Consider the following 15,828-nt stretch of genomic DNA (forward strand, 5'->3'; position numbering starts at 1 on the left):
CTCCTGTGTAACACAAGCCGTGGAACTTCTCAGCACAAATTATTAGAACATATCTTGATTTAAAAATTGCCAGTGATGGAGAATCCACCACGAACCTTGGTAAATTGTTCCCTTAGCTAAAAATCTTCACTGTTTTCTTTAATCTTGTAGGCCTTTTTCATACAACAAAAAGAAGCAATAAAGTTTTTTTCCCTTAGCCAATATCATTCCAAAACACAGTTAAATAACTCTGATTAACTGAAAAGGAAGTTGGGAAGATATTACCTTTTTTAAGCCTATTGCAGACAGCCTTTCCTCATCAAGATTGACAGCAACTTGATATACCTAATACACAAAGATTAATTTTTCAACTGAAGAAACAATGATTCATTTCATATTAAAAGAAAGTAAAGTAAATCTTATTTTCAGCTAAGTATTTAGGACATCTACTGGTTGCAATATAAAAGGTTATATGGAATTCTGTTTGATTCCCATTAATGAACTACGTTTGCATCAGCGAGTAAACACTCTTTTCCCGTAACACATTATGGAGTATGCATTGTAACAAATCCTGTACAGACATTCCCTTGCTCTTTCATGCACCCTCCTGTGACATTATACTCCATATTCTTTACGAAAATATGCTTGTGATAGGAATATGACATAACTAAGTTGTACTTTAAGCAAGATGAGCCTTGTAAGGTATCGTTGGAAAGGTTATGATTTACTGAATAGGATTATCCTATTTGTATGCATGTATCATTTCCGTATCTGAAATTAGGAATATTGTCTATGTATCTATATTTCAACTATGTTATTTTGGGCAACACCCCCTGCTAACAACTTCAGATACAACAATGAAAAAGCCTGAGTGCTCAGGCCCATCAGCAAGAGCCAATGGACTATAAAAGAGCTTTGTCTTCCTGTGAACATGTGGGTCAGTCTGTGAAGAATGGCTACAGGCACCCTACAGAGGCATGTGACCATGTCACTGGATACTGTAACCCATCTTGAATTTCTGTACTTTTCCATGAGAAGCTGGAGGGGTGGGGTGGGGGGGGTCAAACTAGGAAACAAATGACTCCCGCCTTATGCAAATCCTATTTAAGGGTGGAGAGTGAGGTAATCCCGGTAGTCAGTTCTCCCCTGCTATCCCACCCAAGATGACTGCTGGAAGCAACGAAGACTGAACTGGGGGAAAGAACTGTCCTCAGGCTGGAAGGGCACCTGGCCTGTGAAGAAGATTATTAGAATCACATTTAGGGTGAGAACTTACATGTAACCAGTTTCTTTACTGACACTAGCTTAGTTTGCATGCTCTGTTTTATTTTCTTATTAATCTGCCTTGTTCTGTCTGTTACCGCCTTAACTACTTAAAATACACCTGTTATAGTTAATACATTTATTTCTGGTTTAGAATATAACCCAGTTTATGTGATTTCTAACGGGGGGAGGGGGGGCAAGAAGTTGTGCACACCCTCTTCCACATTGAGGGAAGAGGCAAATTTCATATAATTTTGGGTTTGTACTCCAAGGGGAGGTGGACATCTGGGTGCTGTGTCAAGCCCCTTAAGCTGAGCCTTCTCAGAGCGGCTCTCTGTCTCTCTGTGCGGCTGGGTGTGGCCCTGTCTGTGTGCTTGGCTGGAAAAGGCTGAGGAGCCTAGCCCAGCAAGACCAGGTAAAAGGGGGCCCAGGCTGGCAGAATAGTCTGCCTTTGTGGTGTCCCATCACACCAGGTGACACCGCGAGGGGAGGGTTCAACCTGTCACACCACCAAACCACACTCATACATTCTTTACATCCCAGGTCTAGCCAGGTGCACGTGTGGTGAGTGGGACCCCTTCACAGGTGCCTAAATAAGGATTTAGAAACCTAACTTCTGGCTCAGTTTTCCTTTTAAAATCTTGCTGTCTAATCCTCTAAAGTTCAAGTTGACTTATTACTGACATACAGATATAGGAGTGCTACTGACAGATAGCAGAAGGCTGTTTCTGATAAACAGACTTCTAAGTGCCTGCAGAAATAGATTTACTCTATCTACAAAGTGACAGATTGTGCCACTGGGTCTTAAACAAGACTGCCCACTAATTTCAGATGGAGATACTACTTAAACTAGAGGATGTCTCTAAAGTGCCACAAGTCCTCCTTTTCTTTTTACTTAAACTAGGTATGCAATCTGGGTATTTATCCATAGATAGTTACAGGAAATAAATTGTTAGACATAATTCTGAAACTTACATCTTTTCCTCTGGTCCTAGCTCAGATCTTTCAGTCCTAACTTGTTTATAACCACAAACATGAAAAATTCTATTCAAAGGATCCATATCTAGTTTTCACTTTCGGACCTTCGGTATTTCAAAATACCAAAAGTTCATAGTAAATGGGAAGCTAAGGAGCAGAAGATCAAGCTTCTAGTGCTTTCAATTCAGCTTACTTATAAGCAGGGATCCTAGAAATCCATGGAAAAAACGCTGAATTTGCCCCCCCCCCCTTTTTTTTTTTTTTTTTTTTTTGTTAAAAACAGAGATGGGACTCGGGCTGTCAGCCCAGGGAGGTAGGGCTCCAGCTGTCAGATTTCATTTTAAATTGCAGAAAAATGTGGATTTATGTTTATAAGAGAATTTTGTTTTTTTATCACGGAAAACTAGGATTCCTGCTTATAAGAAAGATTACTACAATAGTGTAATTTGAACTATAACATAGTGTGTTAACATAAACTGTAATAAAGATATATTCTTTACAAAAACGCCTCTAAAACTGATATTTAAATAGAAGTCATAAAATTTCATCTTCAGAAACTATTGTGTATTTGGAAAAAATGGATGGAACGTTGTCAACTTAAATCTGACACAACATTTAAATTTTGTAAAATGATGCTTTTTAAAAAACTTAATAAAATGTTTGATACATTTTTAAAATTCAAAATTAAAACAATTGCTTTTAAACACACACTCTCTCCCAGTTTACGGCACTCAGAATCTGAGACTGAAAACTCAATTTGTTTATAATTAAACCAATTTCATTGTTTTTCCACTATGGGAGCTAAGAGAAAAACAAGTAGTAAATAAACAAACAGTGAAAATAAATTGGATGTTTATGCTTAAATTGACAATGTCTCACTAAATCTACTACAAGATGCTATAATCAACAAGAAAACCTGTTTATGTGTTGTCTGGAAAGTGGTCAGAATATTAATACCAATATTAAACCAACAAGAGTGAAGATACTTTGAATTAAATATGTTACACAAATATGTTAAAAGGGATGGATTTGTAAAGATATTTAGGCAGCTAGAGATGCAGATAATGAGATTTTCAGAAACGCCCAGGGGCTAGATCCACAAGGGGGATTTAGGCATTGCAATGCAGGGTATATGACTTTTAGGTGCCCTGCCACTTAGTGGACTCTCTAGCTGTGCGTTAGGTGCCTAGGCTCCCTATGCAACGCCTGGGGAAAGTTAGGTGCCTAAGAACAGGATCCACAAAAGCCAGCACTCCGAGCAGGAGCTACTTTAAGCTACTTGTTGGAAATGCCACGAGGGGTATGGCCTCCCCCTGTTCCTCTAATGGACACAGGTGCCTAAATCTAGGCTGGATGGAGGCACCTCCTTCTGCTCAGGATTCATACCCATGAACTGTCCCCTGGAGCGAGATGCCTGAGCTCCTTCTCGGCAGAAGATGTGCTGCTGCCGCCGCCGCCATCACTACCACCCTTATATGCAATAACTCAGGAGTTTGTGCATTTACCCAGGCTATGGGAGACCCAGGTCCAAATCCCACCTCTGCCTTATTTGAAGCAGGGATTTAAACCCAGGTCTCCCACTCCCCAGGGGATTGCCCTGCCCTACCACTGGGCTACTGGATATAAGGGTGGCAGTTTTGTGCAAGACCTGATCCAATAGCACGCTTACCAGATAGACTTGGTGTTCCCAGCCTGAGGGTTCTGTTAGGGTTTAGGGTACAAATCAGGCTCTGGGCATCAGGGATTAGGTGGCTTTGAATATGCCCACTGATAGAAATTTAGGTGGCTAGGGAATTTTATATACCTAGGGACTTCAGGAGCCTGCCTTCAGAGTTAGATGGCAGCTGAGTGGGGATTTTGTGGATCTAAATTTTGGATTTAGGCACATGAAGTGGAAGTTAGATCCCCAAAGGGCTCTAGGTGGCTAGCCCCCGGCTCCTAACTGCTACTGAAATCAATCTTATCTGAGTCTTTAGGTACCTAAATACCTTTTAAAAATCTGGTCCTGCATTACCAGTCCTGCAACTGTATCCATACAGATTGCTCCCCATGGATCTAATTGCAGGATTGGGCCTCAGGGTTTTTTTTTTTTAAATCTAGCTCTAGAACTTTTCTTCAGTCTACTTTGCTATGGTTCTGCAGCAAATAGAGCTCGCAATAGAGCCTTGCCTGTAACTATTAATTTTGAGAGCTGAAAACAGACCGCTAGTGCTATTCTAATTAGGCGTGTTGTAGTTTAGTTTAATTTTCTTTTACTCCTGAAATAGGATTGAAGGGAGAAACAGAGGAATGTGAAGAAAACATGTATTTGGACATGCTATGCAAGTGAAGCCCTGCACCCCTTTAGATTAAAATGTCTCTATACTGAAATATTTGTTAGCCTTGGGCTGTGTAATGTTCTTGATACAAATTAACAGTATGTTCATTCTATGTATTAAGAAAATGCATCAATGTTAAATTCTTCATATTGCTCACAGTATCAACAGTCATAATGGTAAAGATGCGTGCTGGGAATGGTGTTAACTGCAGATACAAATTTGTGTTATGGTTACATAACACAAAGACGCATGGAAAAAGATCTGTTAAGGGAACCATCTATAACTGTCACTGTGTAATCCTCAACCTCTCTCTCAAAATAACAGAAGTTTAATTTTAATTCACAATATGGAAAAACTATAAATACGTGTCTTAAATCAGAGACAATAAAATTAAGATATTGAACACTTGCATTTATAATAATAAAATAATGTTCTTTCTAAAGCACCCGTCCTATCAAGTCACTCAGGGTGCTGCTCAACAATTAGGCACATCACACTCTCCCTCCCAAAAAACCCTTTAAGATTAGGATTACCTAAAAGGAAAAAACAGGGAGGGAGAAATGATGCCGTCTTTACCACCTATTCAAACCTATATATTTAGGGGGGAAAGTTTAACATTGTTTAAAAGTGGGAAGGGATGAAGGGACTCATTTCAAGGATGAGTGTGTTCCACAGTCTTAGGACCACTACAGCAAGGGCAGGACTGCTTGCCAATCTAAAACACTATGGTGGAATCCCTAAAAGATGAGTGGTGTCCAAACATACTAAATATTATCAGATTATGATGACTTTTCCTATAACGTTTAGCATACGAAGTTTTAATGCAAAGCATATTTTACAAGAGTGGCAACCCCCTAAAACATGGAAATACTGATGCGACCTTAAAAAATGTGCTAGTACTACAATACTACACAAATGTCTTGAGTACGCCTATTTGAACCAGTCCTACACCAAACGAATTTAAACAAGCTTCTATTGGGAAAAGAAAACGTGTTCTGAAGAAGCTCAAGTCACTCAACTGTCATCAAATATTGACTAAATCCTGCAACCTCATGTGCGGTGTATACTCACTTGTAAGTGAGGTTCCACTTGAATAATGCTGTCTTGCTTGCCTCTCTTGGCTTTCAATACAATTTGTTTTAAAGCCATTTCAGTAAGAGCTGACCTACCAGGGGGCGGGAGGCTCATGGGGGTTATAGGGCGGAGGCCGCCAGGGGCTCGGGGCCGCCAGTGTCCGGGCAGGGGCCGCAGAGCCGGGCGGGGGCTGCACCCGGCTGGGGCTGGCCCGGGCGCGTCTCCCTGGGGAAGTTTCGCCCGGTGCCTCCAGCTCCGATTTCGCCGCTGCCCGGAGACCCCCCCAAAGAGCAGCTGCCCCCGCAAGGGGTGCGTCTGCCCCGCTCCCTTACCTGGCCCCGCGCAGGGTCCCCGGGGCGCCGTCGCTGGGACTCGGCGGCTGCTCCCCGCACCAGCTGCCACCCGCGGCCGCTTGGACTAAAATAGGCAGGAAGCCGCCAGGGGCAGGCAGCGAGCGGCCGCAGCGCGCAGGCGCTTCCCACGGGCACCAGCCGCTGCCCGGCGGCCGAGACACTGAACAGCTGCTGCAGCCGGGAGCGGGGTAAGACGGGCCGAGGGCGGCGGGCAGACGGGGCCCGCCAGGGGGCGGTGCCGCGGGGCTGCGAAGGGGCAGAGAACGGTCCCGGCTCAGCCCCCGGCCAAGGCAGGGCAAGTACCCGCGCTGCCTGCCCTGGGAGTGAGGGGGCCTGCTGTGCTGCGCCTCCCCCGTGCTGAGTCTCCCCCAGGGGCCCCAGATACTGACTCCATACCCCAAGGCTCACAGTCCCCTGGGACTGGGACAACAACGCTTCTAGCTCCAGACCGAACACACCCCCATGGCGGAGGGGCTGGAGGGGAGGCAGGACCTGCTGGCTCGAGGGGGCTGGCTCACTACAAAAGCAATTTTCCCTCTCTTGGTATTGACACCTCATCAGTTATTGGGAGGGGACCACATCCACCCTGAGTGAACTGGCCTGGTCACCACTGGTTCTCCACTTGTGAGGTAACTCCCTTCTCTTCACATCCGATGAAGTGAGCTGTAGCTCACGAAAGCTCATGCTCAAATAAATCGGTTAGTCTCTAAGGTGCCCCAAGTACTCCTTTTCTTTTTGCGAATACAGACTAACATGGCTGTTACTCTGAAAAAAGTGCCTGCATCTGTAATTTTCACTCCATGCATCTGGAGAAGTGGGGTTTTTACCCACGAAAGCACATGCCCAAATAAATCTGTTAGTCTTTAAGGTGCCACTGAATTCCTCATTGTTTTTATTGTATACAGAGTTTACAGTTTGGTTTAATGGCTTTCAGCACCACCACTGTATACATTCTTCTAACCACTGCCCCAAGACCTCCCCTGCCCCCCCATACCGAGCTGTGTAGAATTGGGCTTGGCAGGATTCCATAGTCCTTTTTTATGACTTCCATGGAATAACATCCATGTTCATTTTCAAGCATTTTTTGCCTCATATTTATTGATTTTAAATGTTTACAGTTGTGAGAGCTTGGGGAGGGGTCAGACAATGTGGGGGGGGGATCAACTAGTAATTGTTTAATAATAGGAGATGGTTGAGAGGCAAAAAGCTAAAGCTTTATAAAAGCATCAAAACACAAAAAGGTCAACATCACATGTCAAAATACACAAAGTAAATAGTAAATCAAATTCTAAATAAGTTCTCAAGCTGCATTTTTCTCATTTTGCCTGTCTTGTAAATTGCAAGTATTATCCACAGAAAAAAATGTTTGTGGGTGTGCAGTGAAATTAGAGAGACAAAGTGGGTGAGGTCATATCTTTTATTGGACCAACTTCTCTTTGGGAGAAAGCTTGCCTCCATCCTCAAGAGAAGTTGGTCCAGTAAAAGACATGACCTCACCCCTCCTGTCTCTCTAATATCCTGGGACCAGCTGGCCTATAACAACACTGCATACAGTGAAATTGACATTTATCAATAAAAATCTAACAATGTCTATACAGTATAGCTAAAAGAGAACAGTCTCCACAGCTAACTAGAGAGCATTCTCTAAAACTGGCCTTGTCTAGTCTAGAAGAGTGCACCAGTTTAATTACATTAATTTAAAACCAAACTAGTTAAACCAAGGTGAAGCCTTAATATAGGGGCATTTAAATTGGTTTAACCCTTGTTTATGTTTATTAAAAAAAATATTGCAAGTGCAAGCTAAACTGCTATAGGCAAAGGACTAAAGCAGTGTAAGTGTGCCTATCTCAAGGGGTTGTGCCAGTTTAGCCAGATTAATTTAGTTGAATTGGTGCACTTTTAGGCCCACCTGTACTGAAGAGTCTGTACAGCTGCCTAGAGTTCTCTCTCTCACATATCTCTTTAGCTATAAAAGTCTGTGTAGCTCTCTAGCAAATAGTTTCTTCAATTCTCTAGCTCAGGGGTGGACAAACTATGGCCTGTGGGCTGGATCCGGCCCGTCAGGGCTTTGGATACGGCCCGTGAGGCCACTCCCGGAAGCGGCTGGCTCCATGTCCCTGAGGCCCCTGGGGGAAGGGAGGGGTAGAGGGCTTCATGCACTACCCTCACCTGCAGGCACTGCCCACCACAGCTCCCATTGGCCGGGAACGGGGAACTGTGGCCAATGGGAACTTCGGGGGAGGTACCCACAGGCAAGGGCAGTGCGCGGAGCCCTCTGCCCCCGCCCTCCTCTAGGGGCCTCAGGGACATGGTGCCGGCCACTTCCAGGAACAGCGCAGGGCCAGGGCAGACAGGGAGCCTGTCTTAGCCCTGCTGTGCACCACTGCCACCCCAGAACCGCTCCAGATAAGCGGCACTGGGCCGGAGTCCACACCCTGACCCCCTCCTGCACCCCACACCCCAAACCCCTGCACCTCAACTTCCTGCCCTGAGTCCCTCTCCTGCACCCTCCCCCTCACCGCACATTTCCTCCCACACCCCAAACCCCTACCCCAGTCCTACATTCATGGCCCTGCATGCGATTTCCCCACCCAGATGTGGCCCTTGGTTTGCCCACCCCTGCTCTAACTGATAGTCTCTACAACTAATGGCCTATGGCAGAAAATGTGGCCTCATTAGTTAAAACAAAATGATTTGGCTCCGTTCTTACCTTTACTGACCTGCTTTGTGACCATTGGCAAAGTCACATAAAGTCTTTGTTTCCTCATACGTATAGGAATAATAGTATGTATGTATATTAACAGTAGTTCCTAGAAGTCCCAACTGAGATCTGTGTCCCATTGTTCTAGGCACTGTGCAAACAGCCACTGCTCCAACAAACAAAAAAAACCGCACACTTATGTAACGTTAGCACCCTCGTGGCCAAGATGGAGTCTGTTCTGCAGGCACCTCTGGCCAAGAGAAGGCGCACTCAGGAATGCAGCAGGGAAAGTCCTTTCCATCCCAGGGACACTTGTTCCCCTCCAGAACGCGCATGCACGCACAAAAAGTACAATGAATATAGGAAAGGAAAATATTAACAGAGGGATGAAAGGAGAAAAACAGGGGGAAACATAAGGGAGCGATAAAACAGGGTTGCATTCAATTCAAGGCCCCACAGGCCCAGTGGTAGCACAGTCTGAAAGGGCAGACATGGCGCAAAGTGTCTGCACACAGTTCAGGAGTCCTGGATAAAGTTCCAGCCACTGGTGAGTCTTAGATGCTCCAGGTCATCTTGAGTGCCAAACTTTCCCCAACAAACCCCTCCAGTGCCCTCTTCTGCCGCTCTCTGCAAAGCTACACAGAGCGACCACCTCCCCACTTAACTAGCTAACAGCCTCCCTCATTCCCGATGCAAAGTCACAAGCCCAGTACTCACGGCCCCATACAGCTCTGGGCAGCAGTGATACTGGGTCCAGCTCCGGTTTGTCCTGCTCCTGTCCTGGGATGTCCAGGATCGGCCACTCTGCCCCTCCCAGGCTTCAGGCAGGTTCTTGGCTGCTTCGCTCTGTGAGGGCTGGCTTGCTGCAGTTGCTCTCCGCCCCCCCTTTCCAACAATAGCACTAACTCCTGGAACAATCAGCACTCTCCCCCCCACCTGGGAAAAATACTTAAAGGAGCCATGCTCTGTAAACCCCAAAAGGGTTACGCTTACAGTTGAAATAGACAAGACAGACAATGAGCGGAGGGTGGAAACAAAGGCAAGGAGAAATGAAGTCTCTTGAAAAGGTCACAGAGCAAGTTAGTGGCAGAGTTGGAGACAGAACCAAGATCTCTTGACTCGCAGACCAGTGCGCCTACTTACAGAGTGTTGAGGAGCATATTCATGTGTATAAAACAAAGTAATTTCCCTAAATTTATTTAGGACTTAAATTATATTGCTATTCTATAAGAGGCTATAATGGAGCCAATCCTGCAGTTATTTCTGGGCAAAATTCCCATTAAAGTGAATGGGCAATTTGCAAGTGAAGTTGCTCTAACACTGGACCCTAAATGTTTTATACAGGCACACAATAATGTATAACAGTGGCAACATTTGTAAATGTAACCAGGGTTTTCTCCAGTTTTAAGAAAGAATGGTCAGGACAAGGTAGGAAGGGAGCAGTCATTGTGTGGTGTTGTTATGTGTCATATATCCAGGAAACATCTATCTACTATTTGGATTTATCAAAAAAACATCCTGTATGTATTATTTATTATTAGAAGGAAATTTGTCTGGGAAGAGATTGCATGGGGGTGAAAAATAATACTGCAACCTTTTAGGGGTTGAACGAACTAAGCTAATTATAAAAGCATGCACTGAGATACAATTTGATCTTTCCTCAAAAAGTGGAATAGAGAAATTACAATGTATGTGGTTTGGCAACATATCAAAAAGTGGCTACTAGAAGTCTGAAGGAATGGCATCTTCTGTGCACTAGAAAAGGACCACTTGTGTTTCTGTAAGCATGTTCTGAATGGGAGATATAAAACACTGTGTAATAGATTCAGGATCCTGCTGTTTTCGAAATCATTTTCCAAATGATTGATGCAAAGTAAGGGTCAGGGGCTGAATTTTAGTCTCAAAGAAACTTAACAGGTCCACTAGCTGTGATAATAGTATGATAGTACAGTGGTTCTCAACAAGGGGTCTGGGGTCTCTAGGGGACCACAAGCAGGTTTCAGGGGGTCCGCCAAGCAGGGCCAGAATTAGATTTGCTGGGGCCCAGGTCAGAAAGCCAAAGCCTCACTGTCTGGGGCTGAAGGCAGGGGCCAAGCCCGGAGCCCTGAGCCCCGAGCCCCACCACCAGGGCTAAAGCTGAAGCCTGAGGAATGTAGCTTTGTGGGGCCCCCTATGGCATGGGGCCCTAGGCAACTGCTCTGCTTGCTATCCCCAGCTCTTGTATGCAGAAAAGCAGTTGTTGTGGCATTGGTGGGCCGTGGAGTTTTTATTGCATGTTGGGGAGGGGTGGGGGGCTCACAAAGAAAAAGGTTGAGAACCCCTGTGATAGTAGACAGACAGATAGATATGTAATCTGAAGGGATCAGAGAGTCATGGGGCTATGAGGGCAGGGAAAGGTTGTTTGGTATTAGAGCTTGTCATAAATATAAAGGGAAGGGTAAACCCCTTTAAAATCCCTCCTGGCCAGAGGAAAAATCCTCTCACCTGTAAAGGGTTAAGAAGCTAAAGGTAACCTTGCTGGCACCTGACCAAAGTGACCAATGAGGAGACAAGATACTTTCAAAAGCTGGGAGGAGGGAGAGAAACAAAGGGTCTGTGGCTGTCTGTATGCTGCTTTTGCCGGGGACAGAACAGGAATGGAGTCTTAGAACTTTTAGTAAGTAATCTAGCTAGGTATTTGTTAAATTATGATTTCTTTAAATGGCTGAAAAAGAACTGTGCTGAATAGAATGACTATCCCTGTCTGTGTGTCTTTTTTGTAACTTAAGGTTTTGCCTAGAGGGATTCTCTATGTTTTGAATCTAATTACCCTGTAAGGTATCTACCATCCTGATTTTACAGAGGGGATTCCTTTACTTCTATTAAAAGTCTTCTTGTAAGAGAACTGAATGCTTTTTCATTGTTCTCAGATCCAAGGGTTTGGATCTGTGGTCACCTATGCAAATTGATGAGGATTTTTACCAAACCTTCCCCAGGAAGTGGGGTGCAAGGGTTGGGAGGATTTTGGGGGGAAAGACGTGTCCAAACTACATTTCCCAGTAAACCCAGTTAAAGTTTGGTTGTGGCAGTGGAAATTCCAAGGGCAAAGGGTAAAATTAATTTGTACCTTGGGGAAGTTTTAACCTAAGCTGGTAAAAGTAAGCTTAGGAGGTTTTCATGCAGGTCCCCACATCTGTACCCTAGAGTTCAGAGTTGGGGAGGAAGCTTGACAGAGCTATGCAAACTAATCACAACAGACAATTTATTCGATTAACTAAGCCCCTTTTCCTGTTCATGAATTATCTGTGAACCATCTGATTTTTACAGATTTGTCCAGTATTTGAAATTGTTCAAGGAATGATCTATCTGAACATTTTCCAGCCTACGGATTGCTTACAAATGAATTTCTGAAACTGTTGCTTCAAGTTTTTGCTCTTTGTTCTCAACAATCGGTCACCTAAATCACATGGTTGCAAGGCTAGCTCAAGAAAAAAAAAAAAGTTACCTTTTTCCGTAACTGGTGTTCTTTGAGATGTGCTGCTCATGTCCATTCCATATTAGGTGTATGTGCTCACCACATGCACTGGTTCCAGAAGGTTTTCCCTTAGCAGTATCTGGTGCCCTCTGGAGCGGTATAAGGGGTGCCGCCACCTCCCCCCACCCTCAGTTCCTTCTTGCTGGGAACTCTGACAGTGGGGAAGGAGGGTGGGTCATGGAATGGACATGAGCAACACATCTCAAAGAACACCAGTTACAGAAAAAGGTAACTGTCTTTTCTTCTTAGAGTGCTTGCTCGTGTCCATTCCATATCAGGTGATTCCCAAGCAGTGTCAATGGAGGCAGGTAGGAGTTCATGGACGTGTAGATTGCAATACAGCTCTGCCGAACTCAGCATCATCTCTGGCCTGCTGAATGATGGCATAATGCACCATGAACGTGTGGTGAGAGGACCACATCGTGGCTCTACAGATCTCCTGGATAGGGATGTGTGCCAGGAATGCTGCTGAGGACACCTGAGCACTAGTGGAGTGGGCTCTGACAATCAGCGGCGGCAGCACCCCCGCCAGATCATAACAGGTCTATATGCAAGAGGTGATCCAGTTGGAAATCCTCTGTGAGGACACCAGAAAGCCCTTCATCCTATCCACTGTGGTGATGAAGAGCTGAGTTGATTTACAGAAAGGCTTGGTATGCTCTAGGTAAAAAGCCAAGGCCCTTCGGACGTCCAGTGCACGAAGATGCCTCTCTTCACTGGTCTTGTGCGGTTTGGGACAGAGCACAGGGAAGAAGATGTCCTTGTTCAGATGGACCGTTGATACCACCTTCAGCAGGAAGGCCAGTGCAGCCACAGCTGAATCCTCGACGACCATTGGTGGTCCAGCAGGCTACTCCCCTGGATCATCCTGGACCTGTGAGGTCTTTCCCCTGGAAGCCTCGAGTACTGGAGGGGTCTGGGATGTCGAGGCCTCTGGCCTGTCTGAGGCTCCCAACACTGAACGGGCAGCCTGGGAAGGTTGGGTGAACCCCCAAGGGCTCCATGGGTTACATGGCACCAGCCACTGTGTCTGGGGCCATGGGACAGGTTTTGATGCTGATGAGGACTATGCCGCCATCTACATCGGAGCTGTCCCGCAGTCAGGGAACTGTGCCAGAGCTATAATCGGATTGGTCGCCACCAGGTGACCAGGATTGGGTGGAGCAGCGGCCAGTTGCTCGGACAGGTCTACCTCCAGGCACAGCGAGATGAACATTTTGGTCTGGGCCTTGGAGAACAACGGCGTTCATCGAATTGGCGTTAGAAACCCGGTGATCTACACCTTAGCTACCGGACTAGTACCGGGATGTCGAGCAGGACTGGGAGCTATTACGAGCCAGTTGCCAGGAGGATATTCCTGAATATGGCGATCCCCGTCTTGGAAACCAATGATAGCAGGCTGGTTACCGGTGGCTTCAGTCCTCTAATTGGTCCCAGGATCATACTGAGCTCTTGGCCACGCGAGGGGTCGGTCTCGGTGCTCCTGCCAAGGGGTGCGTACCCCGGTGGGTCTACGCCCGGCTACTGACGAGGTACGCCTCAAATCCCGCTGTTGGTGCACAAGGTCTGGGGACCAAAAAGGGCTCTGCTGGGCCTGTCTCTCTGCTCTGAAGCATGATGGCTTCAGATGGCCGAGCCGTGGCAGGACATCCCTCGCGATGGGGAATGGCGCTGTTGAGGCGGGGACGTATGCAGAGGTCCCAAGTTGGGTTTACCCCATGACCTGGGTACCACTGGTGCAGGTGGCACTGGGAGCATCAGAATCTCCGGAACTGCCTGCAGGGCTTCAGATGTCAATGGCACCTGAAGCTGATGGAGGCCTGTGTCAATGTCTGGGGACTCAGGCAAGGCATGAGATGGGCTGCACCTCTCACCTTGAGCTTAGGCCCGACCTCCTGGAGAGGGCATTGAGCAGTCCAGTGCGGGTCTTGGCTCGCCCCCAGCCCTCTCCTTTCCTTTGCAGGAAGTAGGAGATTGTCCCCTCACAGTCCTCTTCAGCTTCTTGGCCAGAGCCATGAAGGGGGAAAATGGTGCCGGCCTCTGGACGGCACCGGTGGGGCACTCCGCACCGATGCTGCGGTGCTTGGTGCCGAGACGGATCTTTGCTCTGGTGCCGGAGTGACTGCCAACTCTATCAGGAGCGCTCTAAGGCATTTGTCATGCTTTTTAGTTCTGGGTTTGAAGGACTTGCAAATGACACCTGTCACTTATAAGCCCTTCACCCAAGCACCTAAGACAGCTACTATGGGGATTGTGGATGGACAGGGGCTGCTTGTAGCAATCACAGGGCTTGAAGCCTGGGGACTAGGGCATGCCCCATCCCCAGACTGAGTCCCGTTCGGGACTAATAAAGGCTTTAAGAACTACTACTAAGGGTAACTAATTCACTTACTAAGTTTATACAACTAAATTATAGGTTCTGCAAAGTTTGCAAGAACGGAGAACAATTAACGCTAGCCAAAGCAGCAGACGTTACAACACCGTCGCTGGCGGCAAGAAAGAACTGAGGGTGGGGGGAGCTGGTGGCGCTTCTTATACCATGCCATGTGGGTGCCACTCCAGAGGGCACCAGAGCCAGTCTCTTAAGGGAAAAACTTCTAGGAAACACACCTAATATAGAATGGACATGAGCAAGCACTCAAAGAAGAACTAAAACTCTCCATCAAAAACTATTGAAGCCAACAAGGCCAGGATTCAGTGTGCAGCCTTCACTACCTGTTGCCATGCTAGCTTGGCAGTAAGGGTGGGGAAACAGTAGTGAATCTGTCCAGAGTTTGTGTGCACATTTCTGGAGAGAGTTAGGGAATATTGGATAAAGGTTTTCAAGAGGGGAACTTTTGATGTGTCCCAATTAGGGCTGAGAAGCCAGGGGAAACATCCCAGTTGCCAGAGACTCAAATTACTACCACCATATTGCTTTGAGTCGGCATGAAGCAGCTCTTACTGCATGCTGCATAACACTGTGACATGAGCACTAAAATAACACATTAGCATTTCAACTTGTTCCTGGTTGAGGGAGGTCACGTTTCTGAAGGGTCATTCAGGGGCACTGGAACAATTTGTATGGGGGGGGGGGGGGGTGCTGAGAGCCATTGAACCAAACTGTAAACCCTGCATATGGTGGAAACCACTTCAAGACAGGGAGTGTGGCCGCACCCCTTGCTCCCGCTCCTCTGGGGTCATTGCAGCTGCAGATTTGGCAGCATTTTTTTGAACTAATCAGGATTTTCCTGCTCCCTTGTTGGATGACTCCGAAACCTAAGGAGTTTAAGATGACCACCCAAACATTTTTGGTGCTAATCCTCATTCAAATCCATATTAATGACCATCCACAATAATTTATCTGTCTGCAAACATTTTTGTGAACAAAAATGAATGTGTGGAGCAAACCAACTGTGAATACGGTCAAAGTGAATTTATGGGATTCTGTTAGAACAAATGTTTGTGAATATTTTATTACCCTGTTAGGCTTATTTTAATTCTGCATTTCCTTACGTTCCAGTGTTTATTGGGAAGTGTAACTTTAGTTTTGAATTTCCTGGCCTCTAGATATGTGTCTTAAAATTACAATGTTCTGTTAAGGATTTTCTCCCTTACATAATAAAATGCATTTAACTTTAACTCCAATATAACATAGTCCCCCCCCCA

The 15,828-nt window shown here is 46.0% G+C and overlaps 1 protein-coding gene and 1 long non-coding RNA gene across 12 annotated transcripts in view; one reads left to right on the forward strand and one right to left on the reverse strand.

Annotated features, from left to right (window-relative positions):
* The window catches only part of BVES (blood vessel epicardial substance), a 54,044-nt gene extending 47,552 nt beyond the window's left edge, over positions 1–6,492 (reverse strand). For 4 of the 10 annotated variants that reach the window (XM_043542714.1, XM_043542713.1, XM_043542712.1 and 1 more), the window contains exons 1-2: positions 5,610–5,702; positions 266–324 (exon numbers count right to left, since the gene is read on the reverse strand). In XM_043542714.1, the coding sequence (XP_043398649.1) occupies positions 266–324; positions 5,610–5,687 (137 nt within the window). In that variant the 5' untranslated portion in view covers positions 5,688–5,702. The other 6 variants (XM_043542719.1, XM_043542718.1, XM_043542721.1 and 3 more) reach the window with 6 other exon arrangements.
* Positions 139–15,828, forward strand: part of LOC119565769 — a 25,007-nt gene continuing 9,317 nt past the window's right edge. The window contains exons 1-2 of one of the 2 annotated variants that reach the window (XR_006289523.1): positions 139–1,243; positions 4,488–4,949. This is a non-coding gene — a long non-coding RNA (uncharacterized LOC119565769). Of the gene's footprint in view, positions 1,244–4,487; positions 4,950–15,828 lie in introns of those variants that run through there. The other variant, XR_005224656.2, reaches the window with a different exon arrangement.

Source organism: Chelonia mydas, chromosome 3 (genome assembly GCF_015237465.2).
Source record: "Chelonia mydas isolate rCheMyd1 chromosome 3, rCheMyd1.pri.v2, whole genome shotgun sequence".
NCBI lineage: Eukaryota > Metazoa > Chordata > Testudines > Cheloniidae > Chelonia > Chelonia mydas.